The 20,988-nt window shown below is 46.6% G+C and overlaps 1 protein-coding gene across 1 annotated transcript; it reads right to left on the bottom strand.

Annotated features, from left to right (window-relative positions):
* Positions 1 to 1,611: 1,611 nt before the first annotated feature.
* NIPA1 (NIPA magnesium transporter 1) lies at positions 1,612 to 20,733 on the bottom strand (the record flags this gene model as incomplete). Its single annotated transcript, XM_080692147.1, has 5 exons — positions 1,612 to 2,123; positions 7,190 to 7,350; positions 9,354 to 9,444; positions 10,579 to 10,626; positions 20,571 to 20,733. The coding sequence occupies 5 exons, from the start codon at positions 20,731 to 20,733 to the stop codon at positions 1,612 to 1,614; spliced, it is 975 nt and encodes a 324-aa protein (XP_080548273.1).
* Positions 20,734 to 20,988: the final 255 nt, after the last annotated feature.

Below are 20,988 nucleotides of genomic sequence, written 5' to 3'. Positions count from 1 at the left end.
CTGGGAGATAGAAGGCCATGGGTTCCATCCTCAGTACCACAAAAAAACAATTCATGTTCTACTTCACCTAATCCACTTTATTCAACTTCATCTTTCAATTTACTATAGTTCCCTGTTTGGATAAATCACTACATGTAAATTATACAATATCATGATGAAAATTGTGTGTTACTTCATGTTTTGCTCAAATTAATATACACAGAAGGTTGCTATGGACGGAAGAATTATCTCTTTGATCCAAATACTAGCACAATTAATTGGTGTTTTTTATTGAGGAATTTGTTTTGCTTTGCTTTATTTTTAGTTGTGGGGATCAAACCCAGAAGCTTGCACATTCCTAAAGTTCAATGAGAGGTTGGATGAGCAATTTGAGGATTTTCTACCATCTCAAACAATGAGACAGCCACATTATTTTCATCTTTTCTAGAAATTCCTTTGAAAACTCTGTGTGTTCTAATTTGTAGAAACCATTCTACACTAAACTATTTCCCTTAACTTGATTCTACATTGAAGGATACTCAGTATCTATGTCATTAAACAGTGATTTTCTCATTCAAAGATCTTATTATCAAGTTAAATAGTGTGTTTCTTCCGAATGCCCACAATCGCCAGTTGAAAGAGAATGTGGGCACACTTGATACTGAATCCCAGTAACGTAAATTGAATGCAAATAAAATACCTCACACGACTGAATCAGTTGTCTTTACTTGGACAATAAGTACATGCTAAATGGGTTGATTTGCTCTAATATGTTTTTAGTTTTGACTATCTTCCAGTGAGTATACAATTATTATTATTATTATTTTTGAAAGAAAATACTTTAACTTTTAAATACAATTATTTTTAACTGCTTTACAATTATTTATAATTTCAACATTGAGATGTTAAGGTGTAACCAAGGAAGTGGCATTATTCTAATCTCGAGAACACACACACTGTAATAGTCAGATTAAGTGAGTAAGTGGTAAAGGCACTGGAATTGGTTGGCGCTGCTGAGAGGTGTCCTGCCAAGGGAGCACTGTGTCATGAGCACTTACTCTCCTCTCTCCAGTCACTACTGAAAAGTCTCCAGTGGGTGTGGCAGAGCCAATTTGTCAGAGAATTAAAAACGATTCAAGGTGTACACCTCTTGTTCGACTGAGGTACTTGAATGTTATACATGCTTAGTGCAAACTAACACAATTACAGTCACATTTACTGTACAGAACCAGATTTCAAGACGATAATTTTTCCCGTTTCCAAAGTAATCTAATTAAGAGCATCTACTCTCCTGTGAAGACTAACCAGAAAGAGCCCATCTTTATTTTCTCATTAAACCATGTTGAAATGTTTTAAAAGGAAAGGAGAGTCATGAAAGCTTCCAGGTTAATGAAAATGAAAATAAGATTCATCTCACCAGAGACAGATACCCCCCAGGCCACCACAGGGAGGCTGGGGCTGCAGAGGGCTGGGCGCTGGTGCCAAGCCAGACGCTCTGGTGTCCACTGGACGGCCCATCAGTACTTGGGCAGCTCTCACACAGGGACCAAGGGTATCCTCTACTTCACATCCGGTCAGGAGCAGAGGCCATATCCAAGGCTGTTCCTCAAGCCCCCCACCCTTGGCTGCACTCTAGTCTGTTTTCATATTCGATTTGTTCATTTCCCCAAGGTTGAAATTGAACTCTTTGAACACCTGAATAAGGACGATGCCCACAGAGACCGTCGTGAAGCCACAGGCCATGCCTAAGAAGTCCACCACTCCCACGTTGCTCCACTCCCGAAAGAGAATGGCCGAGGCCAGCAGGACCAGCGTGGTGAACACCACGTAGTAGATGGCCCCAAACACGGAGGAGTCGAAGCACTCCAGAGCCTTGTTGATGTACCTGAACTGGACGATGATGCTGCAGCCCAGCACGGCCAGGAGCACCAGGCACAGGCACAGGGCTCTCTGACTGGACGGGTTGTTGTGCAAGATGTCTTGGGCTGCCAGTCCAATGCCCTTGGTGGAAGGCACGGTGAAACTCCCCAGCAGGGAGCAGATGCTTATGTAGACCATGATGTTGGTGGGCCCGTGGGCCGGCGCAATCCAGAAGATGAGCAGCAGCAGCATGAGCAGCACAATGCACAGATAGCCCACGAACACTGCAAGACAGAGGGAGGGCAGCCCATGACTACAGGCCCACCAGCCTCCCCGGCGAGAGGCGAGGCTGAGGCGGCAGCGAGCTCACCCCACCAGCCGCCTGCCATCACCGAGGCAAGGGTGCACAGGAGAGAGGTGGGTACTCTCTGGAGTTTACTGCACCCACCAACTCTTTGCCAAAAATTGTTTCCATGATCACTTTCACCATTAAAGCATTCACAGGTCTAGGTGCAGTGGAGTATACCTGGAATCCCAGTACTCAGGCGACTGAGATAGGAAGTTCTTAGGTTCAAGGCCACCCTCACCTACTTAGTGAACCCCTCAGCAATTTAGCAATACTTTGTTTCAAAATGAAAAATAAAAGCTGGGCATGGTGGCCCATGCTTGAATTCCCAGTACTTGGGAAGCTGAAACTGGAGGATCACAGGTTCATGGCCAGCCTTAGCTACTTAGGCCCTCCACAACTTAATAAGATCCTGTTTAAGATAAAAGAATAAAAAAAAAAAAATAGGGCTGGGGGTGTAGCTTGAAGGTAGAACGCTCCTGGGTTCAATCCCCAGTACCACAAAATTAATTAACTAACTAAAATAAAATAGAGCTGAGAGTGGTGGCACACACTTGTAATCCCAGTACTTGGGAGGCTGAGACAAGAGGATTGCATGCTTACAGCCAGCCCCAGCAATTTTAGCAAGGTCTTCCACAACTTAGACCCAGTTTCAAAATAAAAACTAAAATAGAGCTGGGGGGGTGTAGCTCAGAGGTAGAATGCCCCTGGTTTCAATCCTTAGCAACACACACACACACACACACACACACACACACACACACAAAAAAAAAAAAAAAAAATAGGGCTGGGCATGGTGGCACATGCCTATAATTCCAGTATTTGGGAGGCTGAGACAGGAGAACTAAAGGTTCAAGGTTAGCCTCAGCAATTTAGCAAAGCCCTCGCAATTTAAGAGAAATCCTGTTTCAAATTAAAATATGAATGAGCGTGGTGGTGCATGCCTGTAATCCCAGCAGTAATCCCAGCATTTGAAAGACTGGGATAGGAGGATTGCAGGTTCGCATCCAGCCTCAGCTACTTAGTGAGGTCCTTTGCAACTCAGTGAGACCCTGTTTCAAAATAAAGAAAAAAATAGGACTGGGGGTGTACATCGGAGGTAGAATGCCCCTGGGTTCCATCCCCAGCACCACAAATAAATAAATAAAAATAAATAAATACACAAATACATAAAATATAAAACTAGGCTGAGTATAGATCAGAGGTAGACTGCCCCTTGGTTTAACCTCCAGTTCCAAAAGATAAACAAACTAAAACATTCATTGGGGATGGGGATATAGCTCAGTGGTAAAACATTTGCCCAGCATAAGCAAGACCTTGGGTCTACACTGGAAGGGGTGAGGGGAGAAAGGGAGGAAGGGGAGAAGAGAGAAAGAAAAACAGAGGAGAAAAAGGAAAGAAAACTCACAGTCCCAAGCTGCTGCAGCACAGAGCCAACACAGCATGGATTTGCTATCTTCCTCAAAGATGCCTGGGCCCCAGGATGAGTGCTGATCCAGTCCTTAACCACTGGAGGTCCCACGGCAACTTTGCCCCACGCCAAGTGCACACCATGACCAACCTGCCAGGTCCTGCAACTGCCCACTGTCCCTGAGGAGACAGGACGTACGACGAGCCTAGCCACCAGGGCCCAAGCTGGAGGGGCTGGTGAAACTGAGCACCTACACCAACTGACGGAGGAACTCCTGCTCCATGGCCCTGATGTAAATGACAACTCACTCCCAATTTTTTGGGGGGGGACTGGGGATTGAACCCAGGGGCATTCTACCTGAGAGCTCTATCCCTAGCTTTTTTTTTTTTTTAAACTTGTGTTTAGAAACAAGGATCCCTCTAGGTTCCAGAGAATCTTTCTACTTTGCTTAGGCTGTCCTCAAACCTGTGATCCTCCTGTCTCAGCCTCCCAAGTACTGGGACTACAAGGATGCATCATCATACCTGGCTCTCCCAAACTTCATAACTCCTAAATGTTTACATAGGCTTCTCTATTAATACCACGTTTATAAAAATAAAGGTTAAGGTAAATAATTTGAGGTTTATAAAATAGCCACTCACAAGACTCATTTTCTTTCCTTATATTTCCTGTCTTTCCTTCCTTCTTGAGATAGGGTCTCACTATGTTGCCTAGGCTGGTCTGGAACTTCTGGTTCAAGCAATCCTTCCACTTCAGCTGGGACTACAGGCACACACCACTGCGCCAGCTACTAAATGAATTTCCTTACTGTAGAGTCAGTCCAGCAAATCCTTAATACCTGGCATAAGCAGCCAGTACCAGGTCTTGGGCTGAGGTGGAAGAAGTCTTAAGCTATGTGTGGTGGGGTGGGGATCAATGCCTGTTGCAAAGATGGAGCTGCATACTGTGGGTGGGGGTGTGCAGACAGCCCCACACAACCATAGATTATCCTGTTTTCACAAAATTGTTTTTTGGAGTACTAGGGATTAAACCCAGGGGCATTCTACCTCTGAGCTATACTCCCAGACATATTTTATTTTTATTTTGAAACAGGGTTTCACTCTGGTTGAAAGTCTCACTATTAGCTGAGACTGTCCTCGAATCTGTGATCCTCCTGTCTCAGCCTCCCAAGTACTGGATTTCAAGCATGCACCACCATGTCCGACCTTTTCACAATTTCTGAATTTCTCCTTGGACTGGCAAGTGAAAAATCTGATTATAGTAATAAGAGCCTAAAGTCTATTTTTATGTACAAAATAATGTTTGCATGGATTTCATATACACTGAACTTTTCAGAAATACAACTTCCGTGTAAAATGAGGGAGGATTATTTTTCTTTGGTTGGAACTCTAGGAGTTACCCTCCAGCGGGGTGTGGTGGTGCACACCTGTAATCCCAGTACTTGGGAAAGATCATGGGTTTGTGGCCAGCCTCAGCAACTTAGTGAGACCCTCTGAAACTCAGTGAGACCCTGTCTCAAAATAAAAAATAAATAGGGTTGGGGGTGTAATGCAGAGGTAGAATAAATCCCCAGTACTATAAAAAAAGGAAAGATAACTGTGTTAACATTATAAACTTATGGTGATATTAAGGTTACATAAAATTGTATACATAATTTGTTATATATAAATTTTAAGTATTTATATATTTACATAAATTTGGATCAAGTAAGTAGCCTTTGGATATGATCAGGAAATTTTTTTAAAAAGTCCTTAAGCCAGGCATGGTGGTGCACACCTGAAATACCAGTACTTGGAAGGCTGAGACAAGAAGATCACAGGTTCATAGCCAGACTCAGCAACTTAGGAAGACCCTCAGCAACTAAGTGGGACCCTGTTTCAAAATAAAAAATAAAATAGGGCTATGTGTAGCTTGGAAGTTGAATGCCCCTGGGTTCCATCCTCAGCAACACACACACACACACACACACACTTAGGATCTTCTAGTTCTGACTGTCCTCTGATCATTTTTTCCTCTTACCTTTGTATTCTCGTATCTTATAGTATCAGAAATACTTTGGCCTTTATGGGAATCAATAAATATCACAATACTAAGTGTTAAGAGATGAAACACCACGGGAGAAGCAGCCTTGGCTACGTATGTGTCCCCTTCTTGAGGCTGACATATGTCCCTATTGCTGTACTCATCACTGACCACAAAAGAGGGACCTGGATGCTGTGGCCTGAAGTCAGCTCAGGAAGGTAACTTTGTGCAGCGCCTGTCGAGAGCTGCTGGTAAGTATAGCAGGATGCTCTGCTGGAAGTAATTGAGAGGAGATCTAGACTGACTGACTTATTTATTATTTATTTATTTATTTATTTATTTATTTATTTATTTATTGCAGTACTGGGGATGGAACCCAGGGGCATTCTACCTCCAAGCTACACCCCCAGCCCTATTTTTTATTCTTTATTTTGAAACAGGGTCTCACTGCATTGCAAAGAGCCTCACTAAGTAGCTGAGGCTGTCCACCCACGAACCACGATCCTCCTGTCTCAGCCTCCCAAGTACTGGGATTACAAGCATGCGTCACCATGCCCAGCACCTTTTAGTTTTTAAAAAAAAAAAAAAACTCTTTTTTGAGCTGGGCATGGTAACGCACGCTTGTAATCCCAGTGCTTGGGAGGCTGAGACAGGAGGATCGCACATGTTCAAAGGTAGCTTTAGCTACTTAGTGAAGCTCTCAGCAACTCAGTGAGGCCCTGTTTCCAAATAAAATATAAAAAAAATAGGTCTGGGAGTATAGCCCAGAGGTAGGAAAGCTCCTGAGTTCCACTCCCAGTACCACAAAAAAAACCTCTTTTTTGGTGGCACTGGGGATTGAACCCAGGGGCATTATACCTCTGAGCTGCACCCCCAGGCCAATTTTTTATTTTGAAATAGGGTCTTGCTGAGTTGTGGAGGGTCTCACTAAGTAGCTGAGGCTGGTCTCGAATCTGCAAACCTTCTGTCTCAGACCCCCAAGTACTAGGATTACAAGCGTGCGCCACCATGCCTGGCTATGTAATGTATTTTACTTATAAAAAAATAAGAAATCAAGCCGGGCGTGGTGGCACACGCTTGTAATCCCCGCGCTTGGGTGGCTGAGACAGGAGAATTGCACAGGTTCGAAGCCAGCCTCAGCTACTTAGTGAGGCTCTTGGAACATAGTGAGACCCTGTTTCCAAATAAAGTATAAAAAATAGGGCTGGAAGTATAACCTGGAGTAGAAAGCCCCTGGGTTCCACCCCCAGTACCGCCAAAACAGAAAAAAAAAAAAAATCAGCCAGGCATGGCGGCACAGGTCTATAATCTCAGTATTTGGGAGACTGAGACAGGAGGTTCACAGATTCGAAAACAGCCTCAGCAAGTAGTGAGACTCATCCAACTAGCAAGACTTTGTTTCAAGGCAAAATAACAACAACAACAACAACAACAACAACAACAACAACAACAACAGGGCTGCGGTTATAACTTGGAGGTACAATACCCCTGGGTTCAACACCCAGTTCTTCAAAGAAAAAGAAAAAAAAGAGTCTGGCCTTCGTGGACCAGGCTCCAGAGGGAAGGCTTACCTGGGTTGGTCAGCTTCTCCTCCAGCTCGGCCTGGGTGGTCACGCTCTCAGACTTCGGGGAGTGGATGATCAGCACGACAGAGCCTGCACAGCTGAGCAGACAGCCCAGCTTGCCCAGAACATTGAGCTTCTCCTTCAGGAGGTACGAAGCTAAAATAGACCTTTGGTTAAATGAGAGAGGTCATTACCGCCTAAATCCAACGATCCTGCCTGCTTCTGCTAAGTGCAGATACTTATCCAGAAAACCCACATTTTCTTCGCAGATGTATTTTACTTCTCATTCAGTTGTGTTGTTGTTGTTGTTTGTTTTGTTTTTGTTTTGCATTTTGGTGCAGGTGATTGAACCCAGGGCTTTGTGCAGGCTAAGCACGTGCTCTACCATTGAGCTATACTCAGCCTCAGCCTATCATTTAATTTCTAAAGACAAAAATAAATCAATAGTAAAATGCTACACTAGGAATATATTGAAGCTGCTATTTCGACACAAACTGATTTTCAGGCTCTTTCCACACCTAGCCAGTATATAGTTAATGGCATCTTCACTCATACCTCAATATATTTTATCACAGTCTGAGCAGATACAAAATATATCAAAACAGAAAAAGAAGTTTGGTGAGTGACCAAACTTCCTTTGGGGATGAACTGCCCTGGGGACATCTGCTGGCACCTGAGGACCAGGGGGACACTACTGGCATCTGGGGCTGCAGGCTATAGCTGCTTCTAAACACCCTACAACACACAGGTCAGACCCCGCGGTGTGGAAGGAAATGTGCTCATGTCGGGAGTGCCAGTGTGGAGAACCCTGATCCGAGAGTAAGCAGAGCTAAGGTCGGTGATCTGTGTGTTGAGTGTGGGGTACGTGGATATTGGTTAAGATGTTTCTCAGCTGGGCGTGGTGGCACAGCTTGTAATCCCAGTACGTGGGAGGCTGAGACAGGAGGATTGCAGGTTCAAAGCCAGCCTTGGCAGCTTAGCAAGGCTCTCAGCAACCTAGTGAGACCCTGTTTCCAAATAAGAAATAAATATCAGATCCAGGCGTGGTGGGCACGCTTGTCATCCCAGCATTTGGGAGGCTGAGTCTGGAGGACCATGGTTCACAGCCAGCCTCAGCTACTTAGTGAGGCCCTCTGCAACTTAGTGAGACCCTGTTTCAAAATAAAGAATAAAAAAATCGAGCTGAGGATATAGCTCAGAGGTAGAATGCCCCTGAATTTCATCCCTGTTACCACAAAAATAAATAAATAAATAAATAAGCAAATACATACATACATACATGTTGTGGCGATTATGCTATCACATATTAAACCAATACAGAAAAGGGCCAGCCTACTTAGGAGCTCTCTATTCTATTCACTGACATACTTATTTTTTTAGTACATTATTATTAATTATTATTATTATTATTATTATTATTATTATTATTATTATTTTGGTGGTACTGGGGTTCCTGGAAGCCCTTCTACCTCCGGGCTACACTCCCAGACCTATTTTTATATTTTTATTTGGAAACAGGGTCTCTTAAGCCAGCGCGGCTGGCTCCGAACCAGTGTGATCCTCCTGTCTCTGCCTCCCAAGTGCGGGGATTACAAGCTGCGCCACCACACCCGGCTTCAGAACTACATTTAAGAAACCCTGTTTCCAAATAAAAAAATATAAAATAGGTCTGGGAGTATAGCCCGAAGGTAGCAGGGCTTCCAGGATCCCCAGTACCACCAAAATAATAATAATAATAATAATAATAATAATAATAATAATAATAATAATAATAAATAAAATAAATAAATAAAAGGATAAAACTAAACGATACTGCCGGGTGTGGTGGCGCACGCTTGTAATCCCCGCGCTTGGGAGGTGGAGACAGGAGGATCGCGCAGGTTTGAAGCCAGCCTCGCAGGCTTAAGAGACCCTGTTTCCTAATAAAAAAATACAAAATAGGTCTGGGAGTGTAGCTCTGAGGTAGAAGGGCTTCCAGGAACCCCAGTACCACCAAAAATAATAAAAAATAAAAAATAAAACTAAACAATACTGAGTCGCATTCTGAACAGGTATCTTCACTTACAGTTTTATTTTTTAACAAAAAGAGTTAAAATGAGAAGTTATTGTCTTGCTGCTTTTATATTTAAACCACACATTCAATAAGAAAATGCAGAATCTCAGCTCTCACCCGAATGGTACTCCAAGGGCGCCCAGGGGAGTCACCAGGACGGTGGGGACGGCCGTGTAAGCCAGGAAGTTTCCAATCTGACCAACAGCCACTGTGGAGAGAGCATAAGAAGACGGTGGCGATTGCAGCGCTCTCTCAGCCCTGACCTCAAAACTGAAGCTGGCAAGGCCCCACTTGGCAAGGGCCACGGCCTCACACTGCTGGAGAGGAGGCAACATGGAACATCACTTGCACATCAAGTAAGCATCGCGGTTGCAGAGAGCAGACCCACAGCTGCACTGGAGCAATCAGTCCAAGGAGCAGTTCAGCCCTTTATGGAAACACCCAGCACCGCTGGCAGTACTAGCTTGAGTGTAAAGTGGAGTATATTTCTACCCTTTATTAACATATCCTTGTGTGTTTTTTAAGTTTTAAATATTTTTTTAATTTTATGTTTTTATTTTGTGGGTATGTGGTACTGGGGATTGAACCCAGGGACTTTCTACCTCTGAGCTATACCTCCAGCGCAATTTTTTATTCTTTATTTTGAAACAGGGTCTCACTAAGTCATGGAGGGCCTCACTAAGTAGATGAGGTTGGCCATGAACCTGTGATCCTCTTGTCTCAGCCTTCTAAGAACTAGGATTACAAGTGTGCGCTGCCATGCCTGGCTTTTTTTTTTGTGTGTGTGTGGTGCTGGGGGTAGAACCCAGTGGTTTTCTACCCCCGGACTATACTACCAGACGTATTTTATATTTTATTTGGAAACAGGGTCTCACTAAGTTTCTGAGCACCTCACTAAGTAGCTGAGGCTGGCTTCGAACCTGTGCAATCCTCCTGTCTCAGCCTCCTAGGTGCTGGGATTACAAGCGTGTGCCACCATGCCTGGCTTGCCTGGCTTATTTTTAAATACTATTTTTTGGGGGGTGGTACTGGGGTTCCTGGAAGCCCTTCTGCTCTGGGCTACACTCCCAGACCTATTTTATACTTTTTTCTTTTTTTTTTTTTGAAACAGGGTCTCTTACGCCAGCGCGGCTGACTTTGAACCTGCACGATCCTCTTGTCTCCGCCTCCCAAGCGCGGGGATTACAAGTGTGTGCCACCACGCCCGGCTTAAATACTATTTTTTATTTTTACTTTTTTGTGTATGTGCCTGATACTGGGGGTGGAACCTATGGGCCTTTTACCTACAGGTCCAGAGGAATGACTAGGAAAAAGACCAGACTTTGCCACACAGGGCACTTACTTGCAATTGTGCCAGCCCACCACACAATGTCTGTTAAATAAGAGGTACCTATAGAAAAAGGAGAAAAACGTCAGGCAAGTAGTCTAATTGTAAGATACATATGCCAACAAACAAGCAAACAAGGGGTTCACAGAGACATAATTTTATTTTTGTGGTACTGGGGATGGAACTCAGGGGCATTCTACCTCTGAGCAACATCCCCAGTCCTATTTTTTATTTTTTGTTTTGAAACAGGGTCTCACTGAGTTGCAAAGGGCCTCAGTAGCTAGGGCTGTCCGCAAACCGCAATCCTCCTGTCTCCAAATGCTGGGATTACAATTGCACTGCACTACACCCAACACCTTTTTTTAAATTAATGACAAAGAGAAAAAGTTACTTGTAGCAGGGCACGGTGGTGCACCTCTGTAATCCCAGTACTTAGGAGACTGAGACAGGTTAGAAGGTTTGAGGCCAGCCTCAGTACCGTAGCAAGACCCTCAGCTACTTAGTGAGACACCATTTCAAAATAAAAATTTAAAAGCTGGGGTATATCTTGGAAGTAAAACAATCCTGGGTTCACTCTCCAAGAGGCCTGACAGACATCAGCTTATGAACCAAGTAGCTCAAGCTGATGTCACCAGCAAAGGGACGAGGACAGGTGTGCCTCTTGCTGGGATGCACAGAGAGAGACGCAACAAAACATCTGCCATCCTGCCCGAGGCACCAGGAAAAGTCAAGGAACCCCGGCTGTGGAGCGCTGTGCTGACAGGCAGGTCTGCACGCTCCACGGGCAGCTAGGTCAGGAAGACAAAGAGGCTGAGGAAGCCTCGCAGATTCAAGGCGACCAGAGACACAGTAACGGCATATGGAGGCAGAATGCTGCTAAGGATGGTGTGGGGTGGTCAGCAAAACTGGAATATGGACAACTGTGGTAAAGGGTTGATGAGACTCCTCTTTCTACACGAGAATTTGACTTGCAGCTCACTTGCACGCTAGTAGGCTGGCAGCCACGTTGCTAGGCTCCGCACATGGGGTAAAAATGACCTTTAGCGGGCCAAGGACAGTCAGATGAGGTCCGTGCCATCAGGGCAAGACTGGGGAGGGCCAGGCCTCCTGGCAGCCGAGGTCCACCTGTGTCGCAGCCTGGGCCTGGCTCCTCAGCAGAGCTGCCATGCCACCTGCCTGCTCAGCCCTCTGCCCTGCTGCTGGCTCCGTTGCTGGGGCTCCCATCCTGAGTCCTTGTGAGCGCACGGAGGCAAGCGTGGCCCAGGCTGTCCTCTGAGTCAGAAGCTAAGCTGAGCCAAGAACGTCCCATGGTGGACACTGCAGAACAGTTAGCAAGTACAGTACCGAATCAACCATTGTCTTTCCTGAGTGTGCTGAACACACAGTGGCTATTTAAGAGATGCCCGAGAGCCGGGCGAGGTGGCGCACACTTGTAGTCCCTGTGCTTGGGAGGCTGAGACAGGAGGATTGCACAGGTTTGAAGCCAGCCTCAGCTACTTAGTGAGGTGCTCAGTAACTTAGTGAGACCCTGTTTCCAAATAAAATATAAAATAGGTCTGGGAGTGTAGCCCAGAGGTAGAAAGCCCCTGGGTTCCACCCCCACTACCACAAAAGAGAGAGAGAGAGAGAGAGAGAGAGAGAGAGAGAGAGAGAGAGAGAGATAGATACCCAAGCTGGGCGTGATGACACAGGATCCTAGTTTGTGGACAGTGTCAGCTACTTAGGCCCTCTGCAACTCAGTGATACCTGTTTCAAAAAAAACAAAGAATAAAAAATAGGACTGGGGGTGTAGCTCACAGGTAGAATGTTCCTGGGGTCCAGTCCTAGTACCAAAAAAAAAAAAAGAAAACCCAGTTTCTCTGTAGCAAAGGAAACCATCAAGAATATAAAGAGAGAACCTGCAGAATGGGAGATGATCTTTGCCAGCTACTAATTTTACACAGGACTAATATGTAGAATATACAAAGAACTTTAAAAACTTAACACTAAAGCCAGATGTGATGGCACATGTTTGCAATACTGGTACTTGGGAAGCTGAGACAGGGGGATCACAGGTTCAAAACTAGCCTCAGCAACTTAGCAAAGCCCTCAGCAACCTAGTGAGACCCTGTTTCCAAAGAAGAAATAAAATTGGGCTGGGAGTGTGGCTTAGAGGTAGAATGACTCTGGGCTCTACTCTAACACCTTAACACCATAAATAAATAAACAAGTAAATAAAACATAGGGCTGGGGTGTAGTTCAGAGATAGGATAGCCCTCAATTCAATCCCCAGTACCACACACACAAAAAGAAAATAAAGAGAGGCCAAGCCGGGCGTGGTGGCGCACGCTTGTAATCCCCGCGCTTGGGAGGCTGAGACAGGAGGATCGCACAGGATCGAAGCCAGCCTCAGCTACTTAGAGAGGCTCTCAGCAACTTAGTGAGACCCTGTTTCCAAATAAAATATAAAAATAGGTCTGGGAGTATAGCCCAGAAGTAGAAAGCCTCTGGGTTCCACCCCCAGTACCACCAATAACTAACTAACTAAATAAGTAAATAAATATTAAAAATTAAAAAATAGAGAGGCCAGTGAAAATGTTTACAATCTGTAAGCCTAAGAAATGAGTGAATGCAGATTCACACTCTGTGAGCCAGTAACTAAAATGTAGTACCCAGGAAAACACAGGCAAGAGTCTTCAAAGATATTCACAAGAGCACCTCAGATGACCAGTCGGCTCCTCTACAGATGCCAATACCATTAAGCATCAGGAGATGTAAATTAGAAGCGCAGTGAGGTCCACACACACTCACTGGAGCAGCTGCCCTTGAACTGACGACACCACCAAGTGTGGCAGAGCGTGGCTCAGCCACAACTGCCGCCCACGGCTGAGGAGTGCAAAAATGTCACAACTGCAGAGGGGGAACATTTGGCAGCTCTCTAAAACTTATCATGTACCTACCCACAATTCAGCACTGTGACTCCAAGGTTTTACCCAGAGAATGAAAACATCCACTCAAAAGGGAAGTCTAGGGGCCTGGAGTGGAGTGCGGTGCTAGACATTTGCCTGGGGGTCTGAGGCCCTGGGTCCAAACCCCAGAACCACAAACCAAAAGGATTTGAGGGTGAAGAAGAGAGCAATATTCACTGCAGCTCAATTCAAACAGCAACAGTTTGAAACACTCGAAATGTTTATCAACAGGAGACCGGATAATCAAACTGTGGAAGGTTCAAACCACTGCTCAGCAAAAACAGGTGACATGCCACTGACACGTGCTGTGACCAAGCCTCCAGCCACACGCAAGAGCAGGTAGGTGCATGAGAACACACATCATACGGCTGTATTTACGTGGGTCTTAAGAACAGGCAGAACGAGCCGGGGATGGTGGCGCATCCTAATCCCAGCCTTAGCTACTTAGGCCCTTTGCAACTCAGTGAGACCCTGTTTCAAAATAAAGAATAAAAAATATGTCTGAGGGTGTAGCTCCAAGGTTCCATCCTCAGACTCACAGAAGAAGAGGAAGAAGAAGAGGAGGAGGAGGAGGAGGAGGAGGAGGAGGAGGAGGAGGAGGAATCAACAACGAACAGGCAAAACGGAACCAGTGTCTGCAGGTGACCATCAGAAGAGAGAACACCATGGTGTGAGAGGGTGCAGAGGAAAGACACAGGAAGAGACTCTAGGCTATGGTCATGGTTTACAGAGGTCTTGGTTACATGGACCTATTGTCAAAATTCATTAAAATGCCCCTTTCAGATAAGCACAGCTTTCCCTATACAATTATACTCTAATGTTTAAAAAATGCAAAGAAATAGTTTATAAACAATCGTTAACTGATGGGTCAGGTCCCTCTCTTCCCCCACGGGACCTCACGGTGGGGACAGGAGGCAGAACCGGGAAGCCAGAGCAGAGATATTGGGAGACTCTGGATGTCCCGAGAGCATCGGCATTCCCACACTGCTAGCCCCACCCCAAACCCCTGCTTTAAATATCAGAGTGCTTCTGCTGAGCTGCAGGGCTCATTCATCCCTTTCCCGGCTGTTGGTAGATACTGCCTGAAGGCATCAGTCTGATTTAAGTAGCTTTTGGTGACTTGGCTGACTTTTACCTCCTTCGTGACCCCCCCCTCTCAATTTCTTTTTTTTTTTTCTTTCGGGTCTAGGGATGGAACCCAGGGGCATTCAACCTCTGAGCTACACCTCCTGCCCTATTTTTTATTCTTTATTTTGAAACTGGGTCTCACTGAGTTGCAGAGGGCCTCACTATGTAGCTGAGGCTGTCCACGAACCTCGATCCTCCGGTCTCAGCCTCCCAAAAGCTGGGATTACAAGCGTGCGCCACCACGCCTGGCTTCCTCAATTTCAATGTTACATTTGGTGAATAAACCCTGGAGGACTTTTTGTATTTTTCCCTTTCTCTCTTTCTCCCCCCCCTCTTTTTTTTTTTTTTTTTTTGGTGGTACTGGGGATGGAACCCTTCTACCTCTGAGCTACACTCTCAGACCTATTTTATATTTTATTTGGGAACAGGGTCTCTTAAACCAGCGAGGCTGGCTTTGAACCTGTGCTATCCTCCTGTCTCTGCCTCCCAAGTGTGGGGATTACAAGCCTGTGCCACCACATCCGGCTTTTTTTTTTTTTTTAAGTGCTGTACCTCTCCTTCAGCCCCATACTCTCTGACAACCCCCCCCACTCAATTTCAGCATTACATTAACACTTTTTCTTTTTCTTCTTTATTTCCTCCAATCCCAGAAAACAAACCCAAGGCCTCATGCATGCTAAGCAAATGCCCTGCCACTGAGCTAAACCCAAGAGTTAAAATTTCTTGGTGGCAGTGATGGTACTTATCCACACTCATGGAGAAGTATACATTAAATATGCATAGCTCTTTACATGTAAATTATACTCGTGTGTGTGTGTGTGTGTGTGTGTGTGTGTGTGTGTCTGTCTGTCTGTCTGTCTGTCTGTCTACGGATGGAACCTAGGGGCATTCGACCTCCGAGCTACACCCCCTGCCCAATTTTTTTTTTCCTTTATTTTGAAACAGGGTCTGTCTCATTGAGTTGTAAAGGGCCTCACTAAGTAGCTGAGGCTGTCCACAAACCGCAATCCTCCAGTCTCAGCCTCCTGAATCCTGGGATTACAAGCATGCGCCACCACACCCAACTACATGTCAATCATATTCTGAGATAAAGTGGTTTAAAGATGGAAAGAATGTTTAAATAAATTGGTTGAAATTGGGTGTGGTGGCACATGCTTGTAATCTCAGTACCTGGGAGGCTGAGATAGGAGGATCGCAGGTTCCTGGCAAATGAGGCCCTCCTCAACTCAGTTAGACAATAAAGAATAAAATAAAAAATAAAAAATATTGTTTAACAATAAAAAATTGAAAATAGGGCTGGGGTGTAGCTCAAAGTTAGAATGTCCTGGGTCCAATCCTCAGTACTGAAAAGAAAAAAGAAAATAAAAAAAAGGATGATTGGAAGGCTGAGACAGAAGGATCACAGATTTAAGGCTAGCCTCAGCAATTTTGAGAGGACCTAAACAATTTATCAAGACCTTGTTTATTTCTTTTATTTATTTAGTTTTAAAATTTATTTTGTGTGTGGGTTTGTGTGTATATAGTACTAGGGATGGAACCCAGGGGCATTTTACCTCTGGGTTATACCCCCAGCCCTACTCTATTTATTTATTTATTTATTTATTTATTTACTTACTTACTTACTTAAAAATAGGGTCTTACTAAGTTATGGAGATCCTTGCTAAAATGCTGAAGCTGTCCATGAACCTGTGATCCTCCTGTCTCAACCTCCCAAGGAGTGGATTACAGGCATGGCTAGAGGTAATAACTCCAAGGGTTCAATCCTCAGTACCAAGAAAAGAAAGAAAAAATACAATCCTCAGTACCAAAAGAAAAGTGTTTGAACTTCTAGCTTAATCCACACAATGATGGACATAATACAAAAAACACTGTAATTAAGTTTCTCATAGTTTCTAATGAGAACACTTTTTCTGTGTTTTGAGCAAGAGTCCAGCAATAGTAACACACTCTCCTTCCTCTCCCTAATCTCTCCAGGGCAACTCAGTATAATGGTTATATTGTTTCTTTATCCATCTATCAAACATTCACTGAAAACCATCAATGAACACTCTTTGGTGGATACAAAGACTCATAGAGCCACAGTGCAGATGTGGTGGTCCAGTTTGTAATCCCAGTACTAGGGAGGTTGGTACTCTGCAATTTAGTGACACCTTGTTTCATAGTAAAGAATAAAAAGTAGGGCTGGTGGTGACCGCTCAGAGGTAGAATGCCCCTGGGTTCCATCTCCAGTACTGCATTAAAAAAAAAGCCATAAACATGGTATGGTCCCTACTCTCTACAGAGCCTCCCCTTCCTCCTTGCCTTAACCACAGAAGGGCTTCTGGTTCTCTTTCCTCTACCAAAGATGCCCCCTGCACACCCCAAGGGAGAGAAGCCAAGGGGCTTCCAAGATTGGGAGGTGTCAGATATTTTACCAATGCTGGCCTGCTCTGCTGATGTGAAACGGGCAATGGAGGAGGGGCTGTCAGTCATGTCTGCCAGGAAGGAACCACAGAAAAAATGACAGGAAAATTTTTTGAATACATGTTATGTTTTGCTACACCTAAATATAAGCATGCTTCTTTCAAGCAGTGCAAGAAAGAATGAAAATAGATGCGATATTCCTGGAAATCGACTTGACATCTGCCACAGCTTGGGTTTCAAGTGTCTACCCAAATTCGATATGGTAAAAGCTTGGTTCCCAGTGTAGCAAGCACTGCTGGGAGGCTTCAGAGCTGGCAGGAGGGGCCTGGCAAGAGACCTGGAAGGAGACAGCGGGACCCCATATTTTCCTAGCTGTGATGTGTGTGGCTGGCCCCTCTCTAAACCAACATGACATGCTGCCAAAGCAACAGGGCCAACAGAACATGGACTGGACCCTCTAAAACTGTGAGCCAAAATACCTAACTCCTCTTTTTTTTTTTTTTTTTCCGGGTCTGGGGATGGAACCCAGGGGGATTTGAACTCTGAGCTACACCCTCTGCCCTATTTTTTTATTCTTTATTTTGAAACGGGGTCTCACTAAATTGCAGAGGGCCTAAGTAGCCAAAGCTGGCTGCAAACTTGAGGATCCTCCTGTCTCTGCCTTCCAAGTACTGGGATTACAAACTTGTGCCACCACACCTGCCTGGCCCTCTTTGTTTTCTACTAGGGATTAAACCCAGGGGTCTTCTAACTCTGAGCTAGATACTCATTGTAATTTTTAAACTTAATTTAATTGTTGGTGGTACTGGGGAATAATCCCTGGGGAAATTCTACCTCTGAGCTATAACCCAGCCCCCCCCCCTTTTTTACTTTTTATTTTGAACAGGTATAAGTTTCAGAGGGCCTAAATTCCTGAGGCTGGCCATGAACCCATGATCTTCCTGTCTCAGCCTTTCAAGTACTGGGATTACAGGCTTGTGCCATCACATCTGGCTCCAAAAGTTTTTTGTTTTTATTATTTATTTATTTGTGGCACTGGGGATTGAACCCAGGGGCATTCTACCTCCAAGAGGACACTCCTAGCCCTATTTTTTATTCTTTATTTTGAAACAGGATCTCACTTAGTTGCAAAGGACCTCACTAAGTAGCTGAGTCTCAGCTTCCCAAATGCTGGGATTACAAGTGTGAGCCACCACACCTGGCTGCTAAGGGTGGTCTTGAACCTGTGATCCTCCTGTCTCAGCCTCCTGATGCTAGGATCACAAGCGTGCGCCACCATGCCTGGCTCCCCATCATTTTTTAAAGTTGTATTTGTGTTTATTTTCTTATTCACCAATTCCCTTAAAGATATGCATTGAGGCAAAAATGGCACACTTAATTTTAGTCAATGCTTGGCTTATTTAGTTTTACTAAGTAAAGCCTATATTTAGGTATACTTTGTTTTCTCCCAATGTCTTGTGTCCTGAGGTTCCCCTGGCTGTGATGGTTTCTCAGATTTTATAACCTTGATCAGAGGGCTAGTCCAGCATTTTCTTCCTTCCTCCTCCTCCTCTTCCTCTTCCTCTTCTTCTTTTTTGGCGGTACTGGGGATCTGGGGATGGAACCCAGGGGCATTTTACCTCTACACTACATCCCCAGCCCTATAGTTTTCTTCTTTATTTTTAAACAGGGTTTCACTAAGCTAAGTCGTGGAGGGCCTCAATAAGTAGCTGAGGCTGGCCAGGAACCCGGATTCTCCTGTCTCAGCCTCCCGAATCCAAGTCCAGCATTTTCTAAGTTGTTACTCAATTTGGGTTTGTGAGGTGTGTGCCCTGTATTCCTCCGGATTACCCTGGGGTCCTGAGAGGATACCACACACCACACAGGTCAAGTCCCCTTCTCTCACCACCCTATCAAGAAGACATCTGTGGTTGGATTGTTTTTTTTTTTTTCTGTACTGTAGATGGAACCTAGGGGCATTCTACTTCTGAGCTACACCTCCAGCCCAATTTTTTTTTTTTTTTTTTTTTTTTTTTTTTTTGGTGGTACTGGGGTTTCTGGAAGCCCTTCTACCTCTGGGCTACACTCCCAGACCTATTTTTTATATTTTTATTTGGAAACAGGGTCTCTTAAGCCAGCACAGCTGGCTTCGAACCTGCACGATCCTCCTGTCTCTGCCTCCCAAGCACGGAGATTACAAGCGTGCGCCACCACGCCCGGCTCCAGCCCAATTTTTTATTCTTTATTTTGAAACAGGGTCTCACAAAGTACAGAGAGCCTCACTAAGTAGCTGAGGCTGGCTGCGAACTGATCCTTCTGTTTCAGCCTCCCATGTACTGGGATTATAAGTGTGCACCACCACGCTTCTGTTGATTTTTGAGTCACAGCAAACACTTGACCCGAAGACTGTCAAACTGATGGATGGTCCCTAAAGAAAGTGAACTTGCCAGACACATCTGCATCCCTGAAACTTATGACTGACTTTATTCAGGTTTTATATGAAGCCTACAAGGCTTTCACTTGTAAATTAAAGAAAAATATTCTCCACGCCATGTTTTCACTGGAGTCAGTCAGGACTTTACTTTCTGAAAGCCCTCCTGGCTCACCATCCAGGGAACTCAGAAAAAGTTTCACCTGTGATCTGGAATCTGAACTATTAAGTACATTTACTTCCTCTCAAAACCCATGACCCCGGCGGCCAGGCCCCTTGCCAGAGAGCTCTTAATTCCAGTAACACCAGATTACTGCCCACAGGTACAGCTTTCCTCACTCCCCCTGAAAACCGTTTTCAGCTTCAAGACCTGCTCCCCAAGCCTCTCTTGGCACAGAGCGTCTTCCCACACCAGTAGGGTGGTGGGATTTGGTGCCTCCCACCAGTGAGCCCACGTGGGCTCGCTTCTAAGCCGGCCTTCCGCGTGCTTCAAGAGTATCTAGAGGGTTCAAGTGTACACCCCAGGGTGGCTCCATCGAGGACCGCAGGACAGAAGCCACTGGAAAGAACGTGCCTGGCCGCTGAGAGTGAGCGCCTCCTCGGCCGCCGCCCGGCTGTGGCCACTGCAGGGGCGCAAAAGCAGCAACCTTCTCTCCTGAGCGCAGGCCAGGCCGCGGGCCTCGGCACAGGCAGCCCTGGGCTCGAGCACCCCGCGTCCTGGAAACAGCCAGACCTGCGGGGCGGCGGGGTGCAGGCCCGGGCTCCAGCCGAGCACCTGCCGGGGCCTGCGAGACGGCTGGCGGAGGTGCTCAGCAGGGCGTGGGAGTCAGGAGAGCCAGCGGCGGAGCCCCGCGAGGGCTCGGATCTGCGGAGGTGCCTCCCGGGCGGCGTAGGGGCCACCGCGACCCCGCAGCCCGGAGGCCGCGCGGGTGCGGGTGCGGGTGCCGGCGCGGGTGCGGGTGCGAGTGCCGGCGCGGGTGCGGGTGCCGGCGCGGGTGCGGGTGCCGGCGCGGGTGCGGGTGCGGGCGCGGGTGCCGGCGCGGGTGCGGGCGCGGGTGCAGGCGCGGGCGCGGGTGCGGGTGCAGGTGCGGGCGCGGGTGCGGCCCGCGCCACCCTACCTCGCCTCTTGGCGCGCACGATGCCCTTCTTCTGCAGCACGAACGTGGACCCGTTCACCAGGCTGGACACGACGGCCACGCCCAGGCCGAGCGACACCGCGGCGGGGCTCGGGCTGCGCGCCCCCTCCCCTGCCGCCGCCGCCGCCGCCGCTGCGGTCCCCATTCCGCCCGCGCCGCCCTCCCCGCCTGCGCCTGCGCGCCGCGCCCGCCGCGGGGTGGAGCCGGGGTGCCGCGGGGTGCGGGAGCTGCGGGCGGGGCCGGGGCGGGGCCGGGATGTGGGAGTCGGCCGGTGTGCGGGGTCCGTAGTGCGGTGTGAGGGGAGCCGAGCCCGGGCGGAGCCTGGGGCGGCGATCCGCGAAGCTGGGGTGCGGGGTCGGGGTCGGGGTCCGTAGCTCCGGCAGGAGTGGAGAGGAGGACG

Source organism: Muscardinus avellanarius, assembly GCF_963383645.1.
Source record: "Muscardinus avellanarius genome assembly, chromosome: 3".
Lineage (NCBI taxonomy): Eukaryota > Metazoa > Chordata > Mammalia > Rodentia > Gliridae > Muscardinus > Muscardinus avellanarius.
This window is presented reverse-complemented; position numbering and strand designations above follow the sequence as displayed.